Source organism: Salmo salar, chromosome 01 (genome assembly GCF_965601325.2).
Source record: "Salmo salar chromosome 01, fSalSal1, whole genome shotgun sequence".
In the NCBI taxonomy this organism is placed as follows: Eukaryota; Metazoa; Chordata; class Actinopteri; order Salmoniformes; family Salmonidae; genus Salmo; species Salmo salar.
Genome location: NC_138291.1, coordinates 26734700 through 26752284, shown reverse-complemented (window position 1 = coordinate 26752284; position 17585 = coordinate 26734700). Strand labels below are relative to the sequence as shown.

Sequence of the window (17585 nt, the reverse complement as noted above, 5' to 3'; positions counted from 1 at the left end):
CAGGAGGGATCAGAAGACACTGTGGCCCCATCCGATGATACCCCCGGATAGGATCATAAAGGAACAATTGTCCAGACAGAGGATGGAGTTAACGAATGGACGGTTTATTAACTCAACTTAACACAGGCTACTGTTTGGCCGTAGCCCACGCCAAATAAATGAAAGGTACCCTACAAACCAACCGTGACCTTCTCTTGTGAAGCCCAGAAGTAAGAGAGAGAACAATGGCTAAACCCGGTCTTAACTTCCAATGCTCCATCCCCCTGCCCAACCCCCCTCCACGCCACTCCGCCAACCACCAGGCTACCCGTATCAGAACATTCCAGGCATTCCCGTGATTGGCAGATAGCAGGTTGATTGGCATGACCCCGCGAACACTGGTAAGTACGACACAACCCACTAATAGCCTAACACATAACCCACAGCTGTCTGTGCGGCTCGCTACAATATGTTTAATAGTGGCGCGGCGGTCTAAGGCTGCGCCACTAGAGGCGTCACAACAGACCCAGGTTAGATCCCGGGCTGTATCACAACCGGCCGTGATCGGGCGTCCCATAGGGCGGCGCACAATTGGCCCAGCGTCGTCCGGGTTAGGGGAGGGTTTGGTGGGTCGCGACGTGTCAGAGTACATTTATAATTATTTCGTTAATTACTGGAATTGATTTGGCCAAATGCATCTGTGCACTCTGTTCAGTGCGCTCTCTGCTTAGCAGCGGTCTCTGCTCAGTTTGGCAGCTGCGCGAGTGGGAGAGGGAGATGCCAGTGTGCTTCGCGGTTCACCGGATCTTTTTTCTACAGTTTTCTTGAAGATCACTCCGCGACACACGATGCAGCGCTGTGGTTCAGCAGCTGATGATGCCCTGTCAGCCACTGACTTGTCATTCCCACTCGCCATCACTCACAGCTTTCATCAAATGCACTCATGCTAGCCACAAGTTCTGACTGAGCTCAATGGTCATGAAACGCAAATACAGGGATGACTTTCTCTCTCTTTCATACACACTTTGAGAAATAACGAGGAGCGCCCACAATGTGTTTTGTGCGGGGAAGTGCTTAGCGTTAGTAATGAGTCTCTCAAATTAATACAACGACACGTCCTGACCAAACAGCATTATGGTAAACCCAGGGAGTTATTTCAGAACAGGGCATAATGCTTCAGGAAACTGTGCTTCGACAGTGGAAAAGTAAGTAAAATAGCAAGGCGTTGTTGTAATTTTATAACAGGCGATGATAAGCAGAAATAAGGGAGTACTAACTCTCATAGCAGTAGATGTGAGTTTCGCTTTAAAACAATCCCGTGGCCTTCTAAGTTACACAGCTAATAGCTAACATTAGCCAAAGCAAGCTAGCTAGTTACTAATGGTGCAACCCTTAGTAACAGTACAGATGAAGATGAAAAATGATCAGGCCTAGTGTACATCTTACTGTATAAATTATTGTTGAAAACTAGTCTAGGTTGGAACTGTTGCTGTTAAAATACAAGTAATAATTAATATTCTGAACTGGAATAAACTGATTGAAGCAAGATGCTTTTTGAGGCAAACACACAGTTCTGGGTTGCTCATCAACAGCAGGAAGGGGCCTCCTGCCTGACTGAGAAAGCAGTAAATGTTCTGATCCAGTTTGGCACCACATACCTATGCAAGTCAGGGTTCTCAACTCTGACATACTTAAAAAAAACACTACAGAAACGGTCTCATTGCTGAGTATGACCTCAGTGTTGCACTTTCAAAAACTGAGCCCAGAATAGACATGCTTGTTGAAAACTTCAACCAGCCACACACCTCTCATTAGGACTGTGTGTGTGTTTTCTGGTCTACATATGTGTGATGTGATCAATCAGTTTATTCTAGTTCAGAATAAAAAACGATGTATTGTTTTTTAAACAGCAACAGTTCCAACCTAGATTTTCTTTTAACAATAATTTCTACAGTAATATGTACAGTAGGCCTGATCATTTTTCATCTGCACTGTTACTTAGGGTTGCACTATCAAAAAGCCTGTGTGTGAGTTCTGTTACTCATCTGTGTGATGTGATCGATCAGTTTATTCCAGTTCAGAATGAAAATGATTTATTGTATTTTAACAGCAACAGTTCCAACCTAGACAGATATGTAAGAGTGTTTTTAATGGGGGAAAATAAACATGAATATATATTTATATGAATATTTAATTTCATTGTTATTTGTTATTGTCTATATTGCATTGCTTTAGGCATAAGGGCAACGAAATGTACCAATATTTACATATTTTCCTAAGCTTGGGTTCCAGAAAAACACAACATTTCTAATTTGGGTTCCAGGCTGAAAAAGTTTTTTAAAACCCTGCTATAGGCCAAACATAGCAAGTGTCGCTGTAATCATTCTTGCTGTCATCATTCTTCAGGTGCGCCTGTGGTCTCAATTAAATAGAGAAGGCTATAGCCTATGCATGGGCGGAGATGCATGGGTCAGTTATCTTTCCAAGGAAACGGACTTCCTAAATAGTTTACTACATTGCCTAGAAATAGGCCTAGATATTGATCACCCATATTTCTCCGTCTGAAAATCTTCCCACTCCTAAAAGGTAGGCTATAAAAATAGCTCAAGAGAAAGTGCAAGTCTCTCCTACTCTGCTCTCTTCAAACTACATCTAGCATATTGGCTGATAAAGCCCAGTAATACAACATATGGGCCACGTGAGAATATCTGGTAATTGTAAATATTTCTTAAGTTATTTTTGCACATTTGATTTTGCCTATAGGGTACAAAATTGCTGGATCCATGGCTGGCAAGTGAGCTGCGTCTCATTTGTCAAATGGCAGTCAATCTTCGATCGTCATGTCACCAAAGTAAGACTTCGATATTTATTGGAAAGCAGCATCAAGCTCATCACCGGACACTTTCACCACCTGGTGAAGTATATCATAATTTATTTGTAGCCTAATAAACTGCATGGTTTCCCAAGTCATAGTGGGAGGACCACATGACTCCAAGTTTACTTCGATATTATGGTTATCAATATTTGCGCATAAAAGCGGTTCATTTCTTGCATAAATAATTTTATAGACACAAAAAGATCCCACCATGTCGAACGAGAAAATTATCTGCCAGCTTTTATCAGATTTTACCGAAACTTCCTATTTCCAGCTGTTATTGATTTTTTTTATATGGTAGGACTGTAGGCCTACTTGCATAAAAACTCTAGATGGAAACGTGGTTGTTGTATTGATTAGTGTTTTCTTTTTTAAAGCACACACTCAACTTGAAGTGCGTACCCATGATCGAATCTTATGATGGTGTTTTTTCTGAAGTCTGTTTGAATGTAGCTTATTGAATGACTCACTAAGAGAGTATTTGCTGGAGATGCTGAAAGCTGCTCTCACTAAGGAGATTTCCCCTTTCCTGAACAGAGGATTAATTTTTGTCTCCTGATGTTCAAACACTTAAACTCTCAGCAGGGAGCTGCAAAGCACCGTAGAAAGCACAAAAAGAAAGTTCCTCTGTTACTGCCTTCCCACTGGGCACACCATGTCATTTCAACGTGGATAATCGGGTAAAATTTGATTGAGACGTTGATCAATGAGATTCCAACCTAAGGTCAGTCACCCACTCAAAAAAGACAGCCAAAAAATAGTTGCATTTCTATGTATGTGTTATCATTTATTACTATGCATTTATTACTATTACTGTTTTCCACATACTGTAGATTCCACATCACAATACATTGACAAATTACCTTGAAACAACATTGATAAATCGAGCTTTGTTGAAGCATAATAACACTAAGTTCTACTTAGAATGATGTAAGGGGGTATTATTCTCCACTAGTCAGCTTTACTGCCCCCTGCCCTCTATGTAAATGAGGAAGAAAGATCTGACATCCTACAGGAAAGAGAAGACACCATTCCGACTGTTTAATGTGCCACTGTGGAACTGTGTCTCAGATGTAATAAGGCATACTGTACAGTACATCAACTCCAGGCCTAGTCCCTGAGGCAGCAGTGTCACGACCCGAGCGGATGTGAGGATTTACCCAGTCGCACAGAGCACTTACATAATTACTTCAATTTCTAAGACAACGCTGGGATCGAACCCACCATGAGGCCGCAATCCTGTTAAATCACGTCTTAGAACGCACTGACCATATGAGAAGTCACAGCAAATATGCACTCTGAAGGAAAGAAGAGATCAGAGGTAAATTTGGATTTAAAACAGTGTAATCCTGGGATCTCTTCAATCACCTCTCTGTCTTGCGCCTAACACACACTGCAGCATCAACTCTGTCTGTGTCTATTCTACTGTAGCTCTCTATTTTTACGAATGGACGTTTTCTCAGAGAGTGCCCAGTGCCACACAAACACACACCAAGCACGTACGCACACTACCCAGCACCCGGTCACAAAAATACTGTATACTAGGGATCATAAACTAGAATCATCCACGGGCTGATATTTTCTTGAGCGGATGGTCGGGGGGCCGGAACATAATTACTAATAATTTGTGGACTGCAAATTGACCGCAAGAAGCCCAAACAGATATAGGACTAAAACAATCATTTGAAACCTTGCTTACATTTGTATACAGTCACATACAGTTGAAGTCAGAAGTTTACATACACTTAGGTTGGAGTCATTAAAACTCGTTTTCAAACCACTTCATACATTTTTTGTTAACAAACTATAGTTTTAGCAAGTCGGTTAGGACATCTACTTTGTGCATGACAAATCAGCCAAAACCTCAGAAAAAGAATTGTAGACCTCCACAAGTCTGGTTCATCCTTGGGAGCAATTTCCAAACCCCTGAAGGTACCACGTTCATCTGTACAAACAATAGTACGCAAGTATAAACACCATAGGACCATGCAGCCGTCATACTGCTCAGGAAGGAGATGCGTTCTGTCTCCTAGAGTTGAACGTACTTTGGTGCGAAAAGTGCAAATCAATCCCAGAACAACAGCAAAGGACCATGTGAAGATGCTGGAGGAAACAGGTACAAAAGTATCTATATCCAAGTAAAATGAGTCCTATATCAACATAACCTGAAAGGCCGCTCAGCAAGGAAGAAGCCAGTGCTCCAAAACCGCCATTAAAAAGCCAGACTACGGTTTGCAACTGCACATGGGCACAAAGATCATACTTTTTGGAGAAATGTCCTCTGGTCTGATGAAACAAAAATAGAACTGTTTGGCCATAATGACCATCGTTATGTTTGGAGGAAAAAGGGGGAGGCTTGCAAGCCAAAGAACACCATCCCAACTGTGAAGCACGGGGGTGGCAGCATCATGTTGTGGGGGTGCTTTGCTGCAGGAGGGACTGGTGCAATTCACAAAATAAATGGCATCATGAGGCAGGAAAATTATGTGGATATATTGAAGCAACATCTCAAGACATCAGTCAGGAAGTTAAAGCTTGGTTGCAAATGGGTCTTCCAAATGGACAATGACCCCAAGCATACTTCCAAAGTTGTGGCAAAATGGCTTAAGGACAACAAAGTCAAGGTATTGGAGTGGCCATCACAAAGCCCTGACCTCAATCCCATAGAAAAGTTGTGGGCAGAACTAAAAAAGCGTGTGTGAGAAATGAGGCCTACAAACCTGACTCAGTTACATCAGCTCTGTCAGGAGGAATGGGCCAAAATTCACTCAACTTATTATGGGAAGCTTGTGGAAGGCTACCCGAAACGTTTGACCCAAGTCAAACAATTTAAAGGCAATGCTACCAAATTCTAATTGAGTGTATGTAAACTTCTGACCGACTGGGAATGTGATGAAAGAAATAAAAGCTGAAATAAATAGTTCTCTGTACTATTATTCTGACATTTCACATTCTTAAAATAAAGTGGTGGTCCTAACTGACCTAAAACAGGAATTTTCACTAGGATTAAATGTCAGGAAGTGTTAAAAACTGAGTTTAAATGTATTTGGCTAAGGTATGTATTTAAATGTATTTGGTATTTGGTATGTAAACTTCCGACTTCAACTGTATCTTTCTAAATTCAGCAAAAAAATAAGATATTTTGAAGATATTTCGTAAAAATCCAAATAACTTTACAGATCTTCATTGTAAAGGGTTTAACCTCTAATGAATGAACCATAAACAATTAATGAACATGCACCTATGGAACGTTCGTTAAGACACTGACAGCTTACAGACGGTAGGCAATTGAGGTCACAGTTATGAAAACTTAGCACACCAAAGAGGCCTTTCTACTGACTCTGAAAAACACCAAAAGAAAGATGCCCAGGTTCCCTGCTCATCTGCGTGAATGTGCCTTAGGCATGCTGCAAGGAGGCATGAGGACTGCAGATGTGGCCAGGGCAATGAATTCCTATGTCCGTACAATAGGCTGAGAGAGGCTGGACTGAGGGCTTGTAGGCCTGTTGTAAGGCAGGTCCTCACCAGACGTCACCGGACACAATGTCGCCCAAACCCACCGTCGCTGGACCAGACAGGACTGGCAAAAAGTGCTCTCCACTGACGAGTCGCGGTTTTGTCTCACCAGGGGTGATGGTCGGATTCATGTTTATCGTCATAGGAATGAGCGTTACACCGAGGCCTGATCGATTTGGAGTTTGAGGGTCCGTCATGGTCTGGGGAGGTGTGTCACAGCATCATCGGACTGAGCTTGTTGTCATTGCAGGCAATCGCAACGCTATGCGTTACAGGGAAGACATTCTCCTCCCTCATGTGGTACCCTTCCTGCAGGCTCATCCTGACATGACCATCCGACATGACCATCCAGCATGACAATGCCACCAGCCATACCGCTCGTTCTGTGCGGGATTTCCTGCAAGACAGGAATGTCAGTGTTCTGCCATGGCCAGCGAAGAGCCCGGATCTCAATCCCACTGAGCATGTCTGGGACCTGTTGGATCGGAGGGTGAGGGCCAGGGCCATTTCCCCCCAGAAATGTCCGGGAACTTGCAGGTGCCTTGGTGGAAGAGTGGGGTAACATCTCACAGCAAGAACTGGCAAATCTGGTGCAGTCCATGAGGAGGAGATGCACTGCAGTACTTAATGCAGCTGGTGGCCACACCAGATACTGACTGTTACTTTTGATTTTGTTCAGGGACACATTATTCCATTTCTGTTAGTCACATGTCTGTGGAACTTGTTCAGTTTATGTCTCAGTTGTTGAATCTTGTTATGTTCATACAAATGTTTACACATGTTAAGTTTGCTGAAAATAAACACAGTTGACAGTGAGAGGATGTTTCTTTTTTTGCTGAGTTTATTATGCATGGGAATACTTTAAAACAGATTTCCTAAATTAAAAACACTTGTAGCTGATTTGCTGTTGTTTTTACTGTCTTTCATGTCCCATAAAAATGATCCACGGGCCACAAGTTGATGAACCATTGATGTGCTTAACCTCTTATTACAATGTCAGTGGAGTGCCAATCTGCAAATAGAACACACTCTCCATATTAAGCCCCTGTGTTTCAGGTCATTCACCTTCACAAGGGTAAACCGTGTAGAGTATATCTCCTATCCTGACTACCATTTTAATAATCTCTGTTCACAAAAAGCCCTTTCTTCTTACAAACAATTACTGTATGAGTTCAGTGCATGGCCTAAGATCAATATTGAACTCATGCTTTGATTGCAAAACATTCCTTCTTCATTCATTCATTCCTCCATGTGGTTTGAGCTTTAATTAAGACTTTAAATTAAGGTAATCTGTACCAATTGTTTACATTTTTATTTAACCTTCATTTAACTACCAATTAGCCGTCCATTTTAGCAAAAGTTAACATAATTGCAAATCTTACCACCACAAACCGACGCTGGCACTAAGATCGCACTCAATGAGTCATAAGATAACAGGAAAACACTTATCCAGAGGCCGCACTCCTAGTGGCCGGGGACTTTAATGCAGGGAACTTAAATCCGTTTTACCTAATATCTACCAGCATGTTAAATGTGCAACCAGAGGGGAAAAATACTCCAGACCACCTTTACTCCACACACAGAGAGGTGTATAAAGCTCTCCCTCACCATCCATTTGGCAAATCTGACCGTAATTCTATCCTCCTGATTCCTGCTTACAAGCAAAAACTAAAGCAGGAATCACCAGTGACTTGGTCAATAAAGAAGTGGTCAGATGACACAGATGCTAAACTACAGGACTGTTTTGCTAGCACAGACTGGAATATTATCCGGGATTCTACCGATGGCATTGAGGAGTACACCACATCAGTCACTGGCTTTATCAATAAGTGCATCAAGGACGTTGTCCCCACAGTGACTGTACGTACATACCCCAAACAGAAGCCATGGATTACAGGCAACATCCGCACTGAGCTAAAGGGTAGAGCTGCCGCTTTCAAGGAGCGGGAATCTAACCTGGAAGCTTATAAGAAATCCCGCTATGCCCTCCAACGATCCATCAAACAGGCAAAGTGTCAATACAGGACTACGATTGAATCGTACTACACCGACTCCGACGCTCGTCGGATGTGGCAGGGCTGTCACACTCTGACCTAGGAGAGCTGTGTTTTCTCTATTTAGCTAGGCCAGGGTGTGATAGGTGGGTGGGCATTCTATGTTTTGTGTTCTATGTTTTGGCCGGGTATGGTTTCCAATCAGAGGCAGGTGTCTATCGTTGTCTCTGATTGGAAGCCATACTTAGGCAGCCTGTTTTTCCTTTGTTTTTTGTGGGTAGTGGTTTTCTGTTTAGTTGTGAGTACCTGGCGGAACTGTCTGCTGTCATTTATGTCTTGTCTTGTCAGGTCTTACCACCGTTCTTTCCTGCCTTCCTGTTTTTCTAGTTGTGTTTCCCAGTTTTCCCAGTTCTGACCCTTCTGCCTGCCCTGACACAGAGCATGCCTGCCGTCCTGTACCTGCCTGACTCTGTCCTGTTCACGAACCCCTGCCTGCCCTCGACCTGCCCTTTGCCTGCCCCATGTTTCTAATAAATCTGTAAACTGTACTATCCGCCTCCCGTGTCTGCATCTGGGTCATACCCTTAGTTGTGATAACACTAAGGTAACCTGCCTAAATGACTACCGACCCGTAGTACTCACGTCTGTAGCCATGAAGTGCTTTGAAAGGCTGGTCATGGCTCACATCAACACCATCATCCAGGAAACCCTAGACCCACTCCAATTTGCATACCACCCCAACAGATCCACAGATGATGCAATCTCTATTGCACTCCACACTGCCTTTTCCCACCTGGACAAAAAGAACACCTATGTGAGAATGCTATTCATTGACTACAGCTCAGCGTTCAATACCATAGTGCCCTCAAAGCTCATCACTAAGCTAAGGATCCTGAGACTAAACACCTCCCTCTGCAACTGGACCCTGGACTTCCTGATGGGCCGCCCAACGGTGGTATGGGTAGGTAACAACACATCCGCCACTCTGATCCTCAACACAGGTGCCCCTCAGGGGTGCGTGCTCAGTCCCCTGCTGTACTCCCTGTTCACTCATGACTGCACGGCCAGGCACGACTCCAACACCATCATCACCAATAAATGAACATGGTCCAAGCACACCAAGACAGTTGTGAAGAGGGCACGACAAAACCTATTCCCCCTCAGGAGACTGAAAATATTTGGCATGGGTCCTCAGATCCTCAAAAGGTTCTACAGCTGCACCATCGAGAGCATCCTGACTGGTTGCATCACTGCCTGGTATGGCAACTGCTCGGCCTCCGACCGCAAGGCACTACAGAGGGTTGTGCGTACGACCCAGTACATCACTGGGGCCAAGCTTCCTGTCATCCAGGACCTCTATACCAGTTCGTGTCAGAGGAAGGCCCTAAAAATTGTCAAAGATTCCAGACACCCTAGTCATAGACTGTTCTCTCTGCTACTGCACGGCATGCGGCACCGGAGCGTCAAGTCTAGGTCCAAAAGGCTTCTTAACAGCTTCTACCCCCAAGCCATAACACTCCTGAATGGCTAATCAAATGGCTACCCAGGCTTTTTGCATTGTCTCCCCCCCACCTCTTTTACGCTGCTGCTACTCTCAGTGCATAGTCACTTTAACTCTACCTACATGTACATACTGTATTACCTTAATTACCTTGACTAACCTGTGCCCCTGCACATTGACTCGGTACCTGTACCCCCTGTATATAGCCTTGCTACTTTTATTTTACTGCTGATCTTTAATTATTTGTTAGTTCAATTTTTTACTTATCTATTTTTTACTAAAAACGTATTTTTCTTAAAACTGCATTGTTGGTTAAGGGCTTGTAAGTAAGCATTTCACTGTAAGGTCTACACCTGTATTCGATGCATGTGACAAATACAATTTGATTTGATTTGATTAATTACACAAAATGCTCTACTTCCACTTCTCCACTGCTGCTACAGTACAACCTGATTGAAGCTGAACTAATAGTGTTTCTCTGACGGATGATCCTGTAGGTTGAGAACCCTGAGAGACGCAGCAGGATGTAGCGTGGGGACAGTACTCAGCTGCGTTAGGCTGGGCGAGTGTGCTCTGCAGGTACCAAACCGCTGCAGGTGCCAGAGCAGTGTGTCTCATTCTTCTGCTCTCCTCTGTCTGTGTCTCTGTCTCTGTCTCGGCACAGCAGAGACCACCAGAAGGAGAACTGGATGACAGGCCAGATACTAGTTGGAACAGCATGCAGCAGCTTTACACACATAAAAATTGGCTATTTGTGGGGATCCTTGTAGGAAGACAAATAGGTGTCAAAATGTGGTTATTAGTTGTGTGCTGCCCAACTTTTTCTGTTTTCCACTGAATCTATTTAATACATCTAAAGATAAAATAAAAAAGTTTAAATTGTCACCACTGTAGGCATATCTATTTCTGCTTTAGGAAAAATAAACAACATTCAGGTATTACGGTTTTTACAAATTTCTATAGTTCTCCTTAAAACTCTGCAGTTATCACTTTGACAATAATACTCCTAAAGTGACTTGGAAATATTTGAGTGTAGTGGTTCCAGGTCTTGAATAGGAGTATGGTTAAATGAAGTGGAACATGTCCCCTGAGCATGGTCATCTGGCTTCCTGCCGTGTGTCTTGCTGAATGACCAGACGGAGCAGAAGGTCAGACCCTGGGTGCTCTGAGATGTGACAAAAAAACATTATAATGGCTCCTCACCAGCCAGTCACCCTCCTCTCTCTGTTCCCATAATCGGGGAGATTACGACATGGTCATTTCTTGCTGGTCAAGGGTGCATGAGGTTACAGAGAATGGGGTAAAAAAAGTTGTGGGCTCAGCTCCTGTGGGTTCTGTTCTGCTGCTGGCTCATTGATCAGGCCATCAACGAGGTTATGGAGTGCTGCAGGATCGATTCCCAGCCATGCCAGCCGTAGCATCCATAGGCTATTCTTAGTTGTAAGTTGAGGTACTCTGAAATGGGCCGTGTAGCAGGTGCTTTTAATCTTCATGTTCTCCATGTCATGTCGTGGTGGTGGAGGTGGGTGTGCGCTATCTGGGAAACAGCCCATGTTTCATGCGAGAGAAGGTTTTTATGAGGACAACGGTCTGTTATACACAATACATCCGTTCTGCTGTGGACAGCATAGCTATAGCCAGGCATACTGTATGTCTCCAAGGTCTCCACATTGGATCAGTTAAGTAAATGGCTCTCTCAGGTTGACTCAGTTTAATTGAGTTTTCAGATTAGTAGCAGTGTGTCATTACAGAACTAATGCTTCCACCACAGAGAGGGAGATGAGCCCCACTACCACAGCCCTGTTTTCACAACCTTCACTTCACATACACATAACTTCAACCACTGTTGGGACCTCAGACTAAGACAATTAAACACAAAAGAGAAATGGAAAATTAACATTTAATGGGTATAATTTGTCTCCAGTACTTTAATAGCTTCAACATTATTTTAAATTAGGTTTCCTGCTGCTCTCATTATGTCTAATTATTGAAGATTGTTATAATTTCAGCTCCAGTCCATTCACCTGAAATTATTTAAAAACATGATCAGACATCAACATGTCAGAGGTGGTAAGGCTGGTTAGGGATGGCTGTGTGAGCTTAGAGGGATGCCAGGCTGCAGCCCAGTGTGGTACTGAGGTGGGAGGGACATAATACGAACTGACCGGTGGCAACATGGGTAATATGGATAAAACTCCCATCGGCCAAGGCAGGGAGCCAGCCTGTTTATATCCTGCATGCCACCTGCACCCTGCTACGACTGGACAGGTACTGAGCAACACTACTCTGTAGCTACTAGCTAAAACCGAAAGCTAGGACTGATTATACTACCTTACTGATAATAACAAAGCTTAAAATACCTAATGTGGAGACTGAATGTGGTAAACCTTCAAGGCCACCCTAGCTAACACCTAACAGTCAGATCTAAGCTGTAACAGTCTGGTCTAAACTGTAGGCCATGTTGATGGGTGAAGGAGAGCCAGAGGCTCAGCTTCACCTGTAGATTATTTTTTGGTAGGAAATGATGCAGTGCTTTAAAAAACTCTAAATCCCCTGATATGAACTCAGAGTGACGTTGGGACATGATGTAGGGGTCAGTAGAGGACCAACTGGACAGTGAGATATGACACGCAAGCTTGCTGTACACTCTTAGAAAAAAAGGTTCCATATGGGTTCTTCGGAAGACCCCATAGAAGAACCGTTTTTGGTTCCAGGTAAAACCCTTTTTGGAAATGGTTTTACATGGAACCCAAAAGGTTTCTACTTGGAACCAAAAGAGTTCTACATGGAACCAAAAAGGGTTCTTCAAATGGTTCCCTAATGAGGACAGCCAAAGAACCCTTTTAGGTTCTAGATAGCACTTTATTTTCTAAGAGTGTCGTTTGTACTGTAGGCTACACACTTTGTCCTTAACATAGCAAAAAAAGCAAAAAAAGTTTAATAAAATCCTTAAAGAAACACTGAAGAGACTTCATTTATTGCATTCATTTCTTTATTTTTCCTTCAGAAAAAATGCACAGTTCAGCAAAGTTACTACATACAAATGGCCATACAATAGCAATTTATTTTTGTTGTTGTTTTTGTTTCAAGGTGTTTAATAAATTCTGACGTGATATACTTAGACGTGTGTCATTTATACTCTTTGTACCATGTACGTTTGCAGTTAGGACGCTGCAGTTGGCAAAAAACTCAACACTGTTCATACTTTTTCAAATGAAAAACATAAGCCACAAACAAATGACTCTGAACAGCTATCCAGGAAAACTACTGCACTTCCATCTCAGAAAGAAAAACACATGGTTTTGCATAGCTGTGTTGTAATGTAGATAAGGCACTTAATCAGTACTTGATTTAGGCATTTCATCATATAATAAACCCTTCACCTTGTCAAGTCCTCTATATTCAATACTTCATCTCTGCAAGCACGATACTGTAACAACATTTTAAAAACGTTCTTAAATCACATTGGCTCTCTGTATAAATCTGTTCCCCCTATCTTTTGGCATAAGTGTCATTTTCATCATTCTTGAAATATTGAAGTAGTATTCTTGTGCATATTCGTACGGGCCCAGACTCGCACGTTGTCCCATAACCCCACACAACCCAGTGTTTCTCAAAAAGACAAACATTTGTGCAATGGTTTGGGGTTATGTGGAGGAAAAGGCAACACGTTGTCAAAAAACAATGAAAAAATAGTACCAAACTGAAATCAAATGTCTGGGCAGGTTGTGGTAAAATCACTCTCTTGGAGGTTGGCACTGTACCAAAGGTAACATGTAGAGGTACATTTGATGTTGATGTGAAAATGGTGATTCCGTCATATGAAAGACAGCATCTCCCCTCTCCTCTAGTCAGTCTCACACATTTCGAGGAGGCAATAGGCGGTGAATGGTTACCAACCGTCCACAGCTGTTAAGAGGAAGTGGGAATGGATCTGGAGCAGCTCTCTGTAGGACTGCAATCCTGTCTGTCAGCACTATCCAAGCTGATCCTCATACTGCTTTCTGAAACAGTCTCCAGCGGGGAAAAAGTCCCATTGCCTCTCCTGGTACATCTTCCACACGTATGACTCCTAGAGGAAGCAGACAGACAAACAGACGGGTCAATATATAGTAACCTTTGGTTCCTGAAATGACAAGCAACATTTTCTCAGGACCTAGGGGACAAAAGGGTGATAAGCTCCATACCTGGCCAGTGTGTTCTGTCTCATCTTTGTTGATGAGGTACATCAGGAAAAACCTGTCAAGCAAAATGGCGAGACATGAAAATGACCACTTATCCACAGTCATGGTTCACTAGTATCATTCAACATTCAAAGAGCAACTGACCTTTTCAGAACTACAAATAGATATAGCAGGAGGGAATAAAAGGTTCATTCAAGCATAATGTTATAGTTCTTGATGATCTTATCAATCATCCACGTGTCCTATCCTCAAGCATAGAGCAGCAATCAGATTACTGAGTCTGTCCACCACTGTTAACCAAATCAAAATGTACGATGCATAAGAGAATATCACACACCTATTTTCCAACCAACTTAAACAGCATGAGCTAATGAGGATAGTGTCACAGCCTCCTCCAGCTGACTGAGCGGGCAGATTAAGGCCACATGGCTTCCTATTGTCCAGCTAACTCACACAGATAAACAATAGATGAGCATTGAGCTCCTAGAGGGGAAAAGGTGCTGGCACTATGAGGCACTGCAGGTATTTTTAACTTTGGCACAGATACCAGATACCATCTACTGTTGTGTAAAAGCCATCAATCAGGTGACTTAATAGTAAACAAGTGGGTATAAAGATGCAGGAAGACAAAAGACGTGGGCTAATAGATACTTTAGACGAAAAAGTCTAGCTTTAAAGTGCTGGGTTACATCCAGTCTAGATACAGAGGGATACTCACAGGTAGTTGGCCAAGTTGTGCTCTTGTAAGGTGTGTGTCTCAAAGCCGTGAGGCGTCGTGTCAAAGTAGTCATTGCCGATGCCACAGATGAAACATTTGGTCTGAGGAGAAGAAATAGAATATATTCCAGAATTGTCCTCTGCTGAGCTGTACTACAGATGCAAACGAAAGTCTCTCACCTCCATATCCTCTTTCACTTGCTCCTGTTGGTCTCTCAGCTCTCCAAAAGCATCAATGATCAGACCTGCAGCCACAACAACCAACAGTGAACATGTCTCTTCATGGACATGACAATTTAATACAATTCTCCTTCCCCCTGGCTTTTGCGTTGCAGTGTAAAATACTTAATGGTTGAACAGCTTCTGACTACAGGAAGCAGCATTACTCTGTTTTAAGGTACAGGCTACATCTGTATCTGTCTGTGTGTTCTGGTGAATGACTGAGTTGACAGTTTCAGTGTGTCTGTGGGAGAGACATGAGGCTGACTGATTATCTCGGTCTGAGGTGGACAAACAGTTGGACAGTTTGATTCTGTCTGACTGTGAGAGAAACATTACTGTGTAGGAGGGAGTTTGTCAGTCTGTCTGCTATCAGGGCCCGGTGGAGACAGACAGACATAGCTGCACGGCCCTTTACACAGCCCCTTTCTGCCCACAGGGAGCAGGGTGACTTTGACACCAGGGAGCCAGAGTGACCTTAACCCTGCTGGGTCTCACCCTGGTCCCCGTCGTTGTCTCCGATACTACCCTCTGTGAGCCAGACCAGTACTGTATGTACCCTGGATGATAGCCAGCAGGATGACAATGACGAAGAAGAAGAAGGTGATGTCGAAGAGGATGCGGTAGAGCTCGTAGGGGTCGCCCGCAGGGTCCTCTATCTCGTCTCCGATGCCACCCCCTGCCCTCACACCAACATACATGTGGAACAGGTAGCACTGATGGAGGAGAGAGAGACAGAGAGAAGGTGAAAGAGAGAGAGAAGGTGAGAGAGACAGAGAAGGTGAGAGAGGGACAGAGAGAAGGTAAGAGAGAGACAGAGAGAAGGTGAGAGAGAGAAAGAGAGAGAGAGAGAGAGAGAGAGAAGGTAAAAGAGAGAGAGAGAGAGAAGGTGAGAGAGAGAGCGAGAGGTTTCAGCCACAGGATAGATGGAAATAGAATAGACCCGCTCAAAAGGCACCAAACAGGATGGTTAGGCCTTTTTAAAATATTGTTGAGAACTGGGCTGATGTTTTATAAATTATTTGATTTGTTTTTTATAGTGTGGCCTCTACATTATGATTTTAGTCGAAACAATCCAGGGACTCACAGTCATCATGTCGTCACACTTCATATCCGGCTGGTTCTCATCCTCACTCTTGTTGTAAAACTTGCGGAAGAAGTTGAAGGCCACCACAGTGTACAGATACACCACAACCGCCAGTAGACCTACAGTCAGAACCAGCTGACACATAGAGAATACCTCAGGTTACTACCACTATGATGTACTTTATCTCTATGGTTAATACCAGGGTAGAACTAGAGCTCTAACTCAACACTGACCCCTGCTGCCTGGTGGTCAAACTGCATCCACCCACCTGTTTGCCATTGTGGGTGACTGAGGACAGAATGGTCCGGAGGGTCTTGAAGCCCATGGCGATGTCCAGCAGATGGGCAGCGAAGAAGAAGTTGTTGTAGTGACCCAGGATGGACATGGTGGTGTACCACACCAGGTACAGGAACGACTGCAGGGACACACAACATAGAAACAGATCAGTCAGATCAAGTCAATAATGTGTTGTTATCATATACCAAATGATGTTCATTGTAAATGTAGGACACTCACATTGTCTGTAAACACCACACCCATTTTCCAGCATTGGTACTTGGTGTCGACAGAGCTCAACCTGTCAAAAGAGGTGGAATGATGTGAATGGTATTGTTTTTGACTTCACTCTGTGTATGCTAACCCGATAACTCTATTACAGGCCACTCTCCCAGGGTCTCACCAGGACACCAGCGATGCCTCCTTCAGCACTGTCTCCTCTGTGGGGTTGAAGTCCAGAGCACTCTTATCCAGCCCCAGCAGCTCTGCTATCCTCTCTGCTCCATACAGATCTCCATACTTATTGATCACCTAACAGCAGCAGGCCAGGATAACAAGGAGAAACTGAGAGTAAATAGTAGTAATAGTATGTGCATGATCAAGTCGTATTGATCTGGTGAATATAAATTACAAGCCCAACAAGAATGAATTAAATACTGGCTACTTACCTTGCGTTTCACAAACTTGTCCCAGTAGTTATTAGGGAAGGAACTATACAAAAGAGGGAAGAACATAGAATTATCACATGAAGGATTTACATGAGAGGAAGTTACAAACAAAATCCCTGGTGTAGACAATCAGTCCACAATCTGAATACTACAATCAAATACCAAAGTGATGATTCTAGTTTGCGGTAATGATAGTAGTCGTGTTCTGTTTGACTCACGGGGTGTTGATGACGAGGCGGTCCCACTGTCCTTTGATGTCATCGTCTGACGGCTGCTCTGTGATGTAGAGGCCGTCAAACTCCAGCTTCCTGGCGATCTCCTTCTCTCTCTTGAACACCGTCAGAGGCACCTTGGGGACACAGACAGAGAGATGGACCATTAGATCACAGCTCCACAGGGCACTGTCTGGATATAATACCATTACACTTTGATGATTACTTCACCAAATACACCTTCAGAAAAAGGGGGAATATGTATTGGTGGTAAATTAGTTCCCATATCACAATATAAAGGACTTTGACCACTTGGAAAAGTGTGATATCTAAGTTTTAATTACTAGTCCATTATAA

At 43.4% G+C, this 17585-nt stretch overlaps 1 protein-coding gene across 1 annotated transcript in view; it reads right to left on the bottom strand.

The window, feature by feature from the left end:
• Window positions 1-12839: 12839 nt before the first annotated feature.
• LOC106587081 (ryanodine receptor 3) overlaps window positions 12840-17585 on the bottom strand; it is a 100672-nt gene continuing 95926 nt past the window's right edge. The window contains exons 90-100 of the mRNA XM_082972939.1: window positions 17235-17365; window positions 17017-17059; window positions 16752-16879; window positions 16589-16649; window positions 16341-16487; window positions 16073-16207; window positions 15545-15701; window positions 14947-15011; window positions 14768-14868; window positions 14053-14104; window positions 12840-13937 (exon numbers count right to left, since the gene is read on the bottom strand). Coding sequence (XP_082829065.1) covers window positions 13842-13937; window positions 14053-14104; window positions 14768-14868; window positions 14947-15011; window positions 15545-15701; window positions 16073-16207; window positions 16341-16487; window positions 16589-16649; window positions 16752-16879; window positions 17017-17059; window positions 17235-17365 — 1116 coding nt within the window. The 3' untranslated portion in view covers window positions 12840-13841. The remainder of the gene's footprint in view (window positions 13938-14052; window positions 14105-14767; window positions 14869-14946; window positions 15012-15544; window positions 15702-16072; window positions 16208-16340; window positions 16488-16588; window positions 16650-16751; window positions 16880-17016; window positions 17060-17234; window positions 17366-17585) is intronic.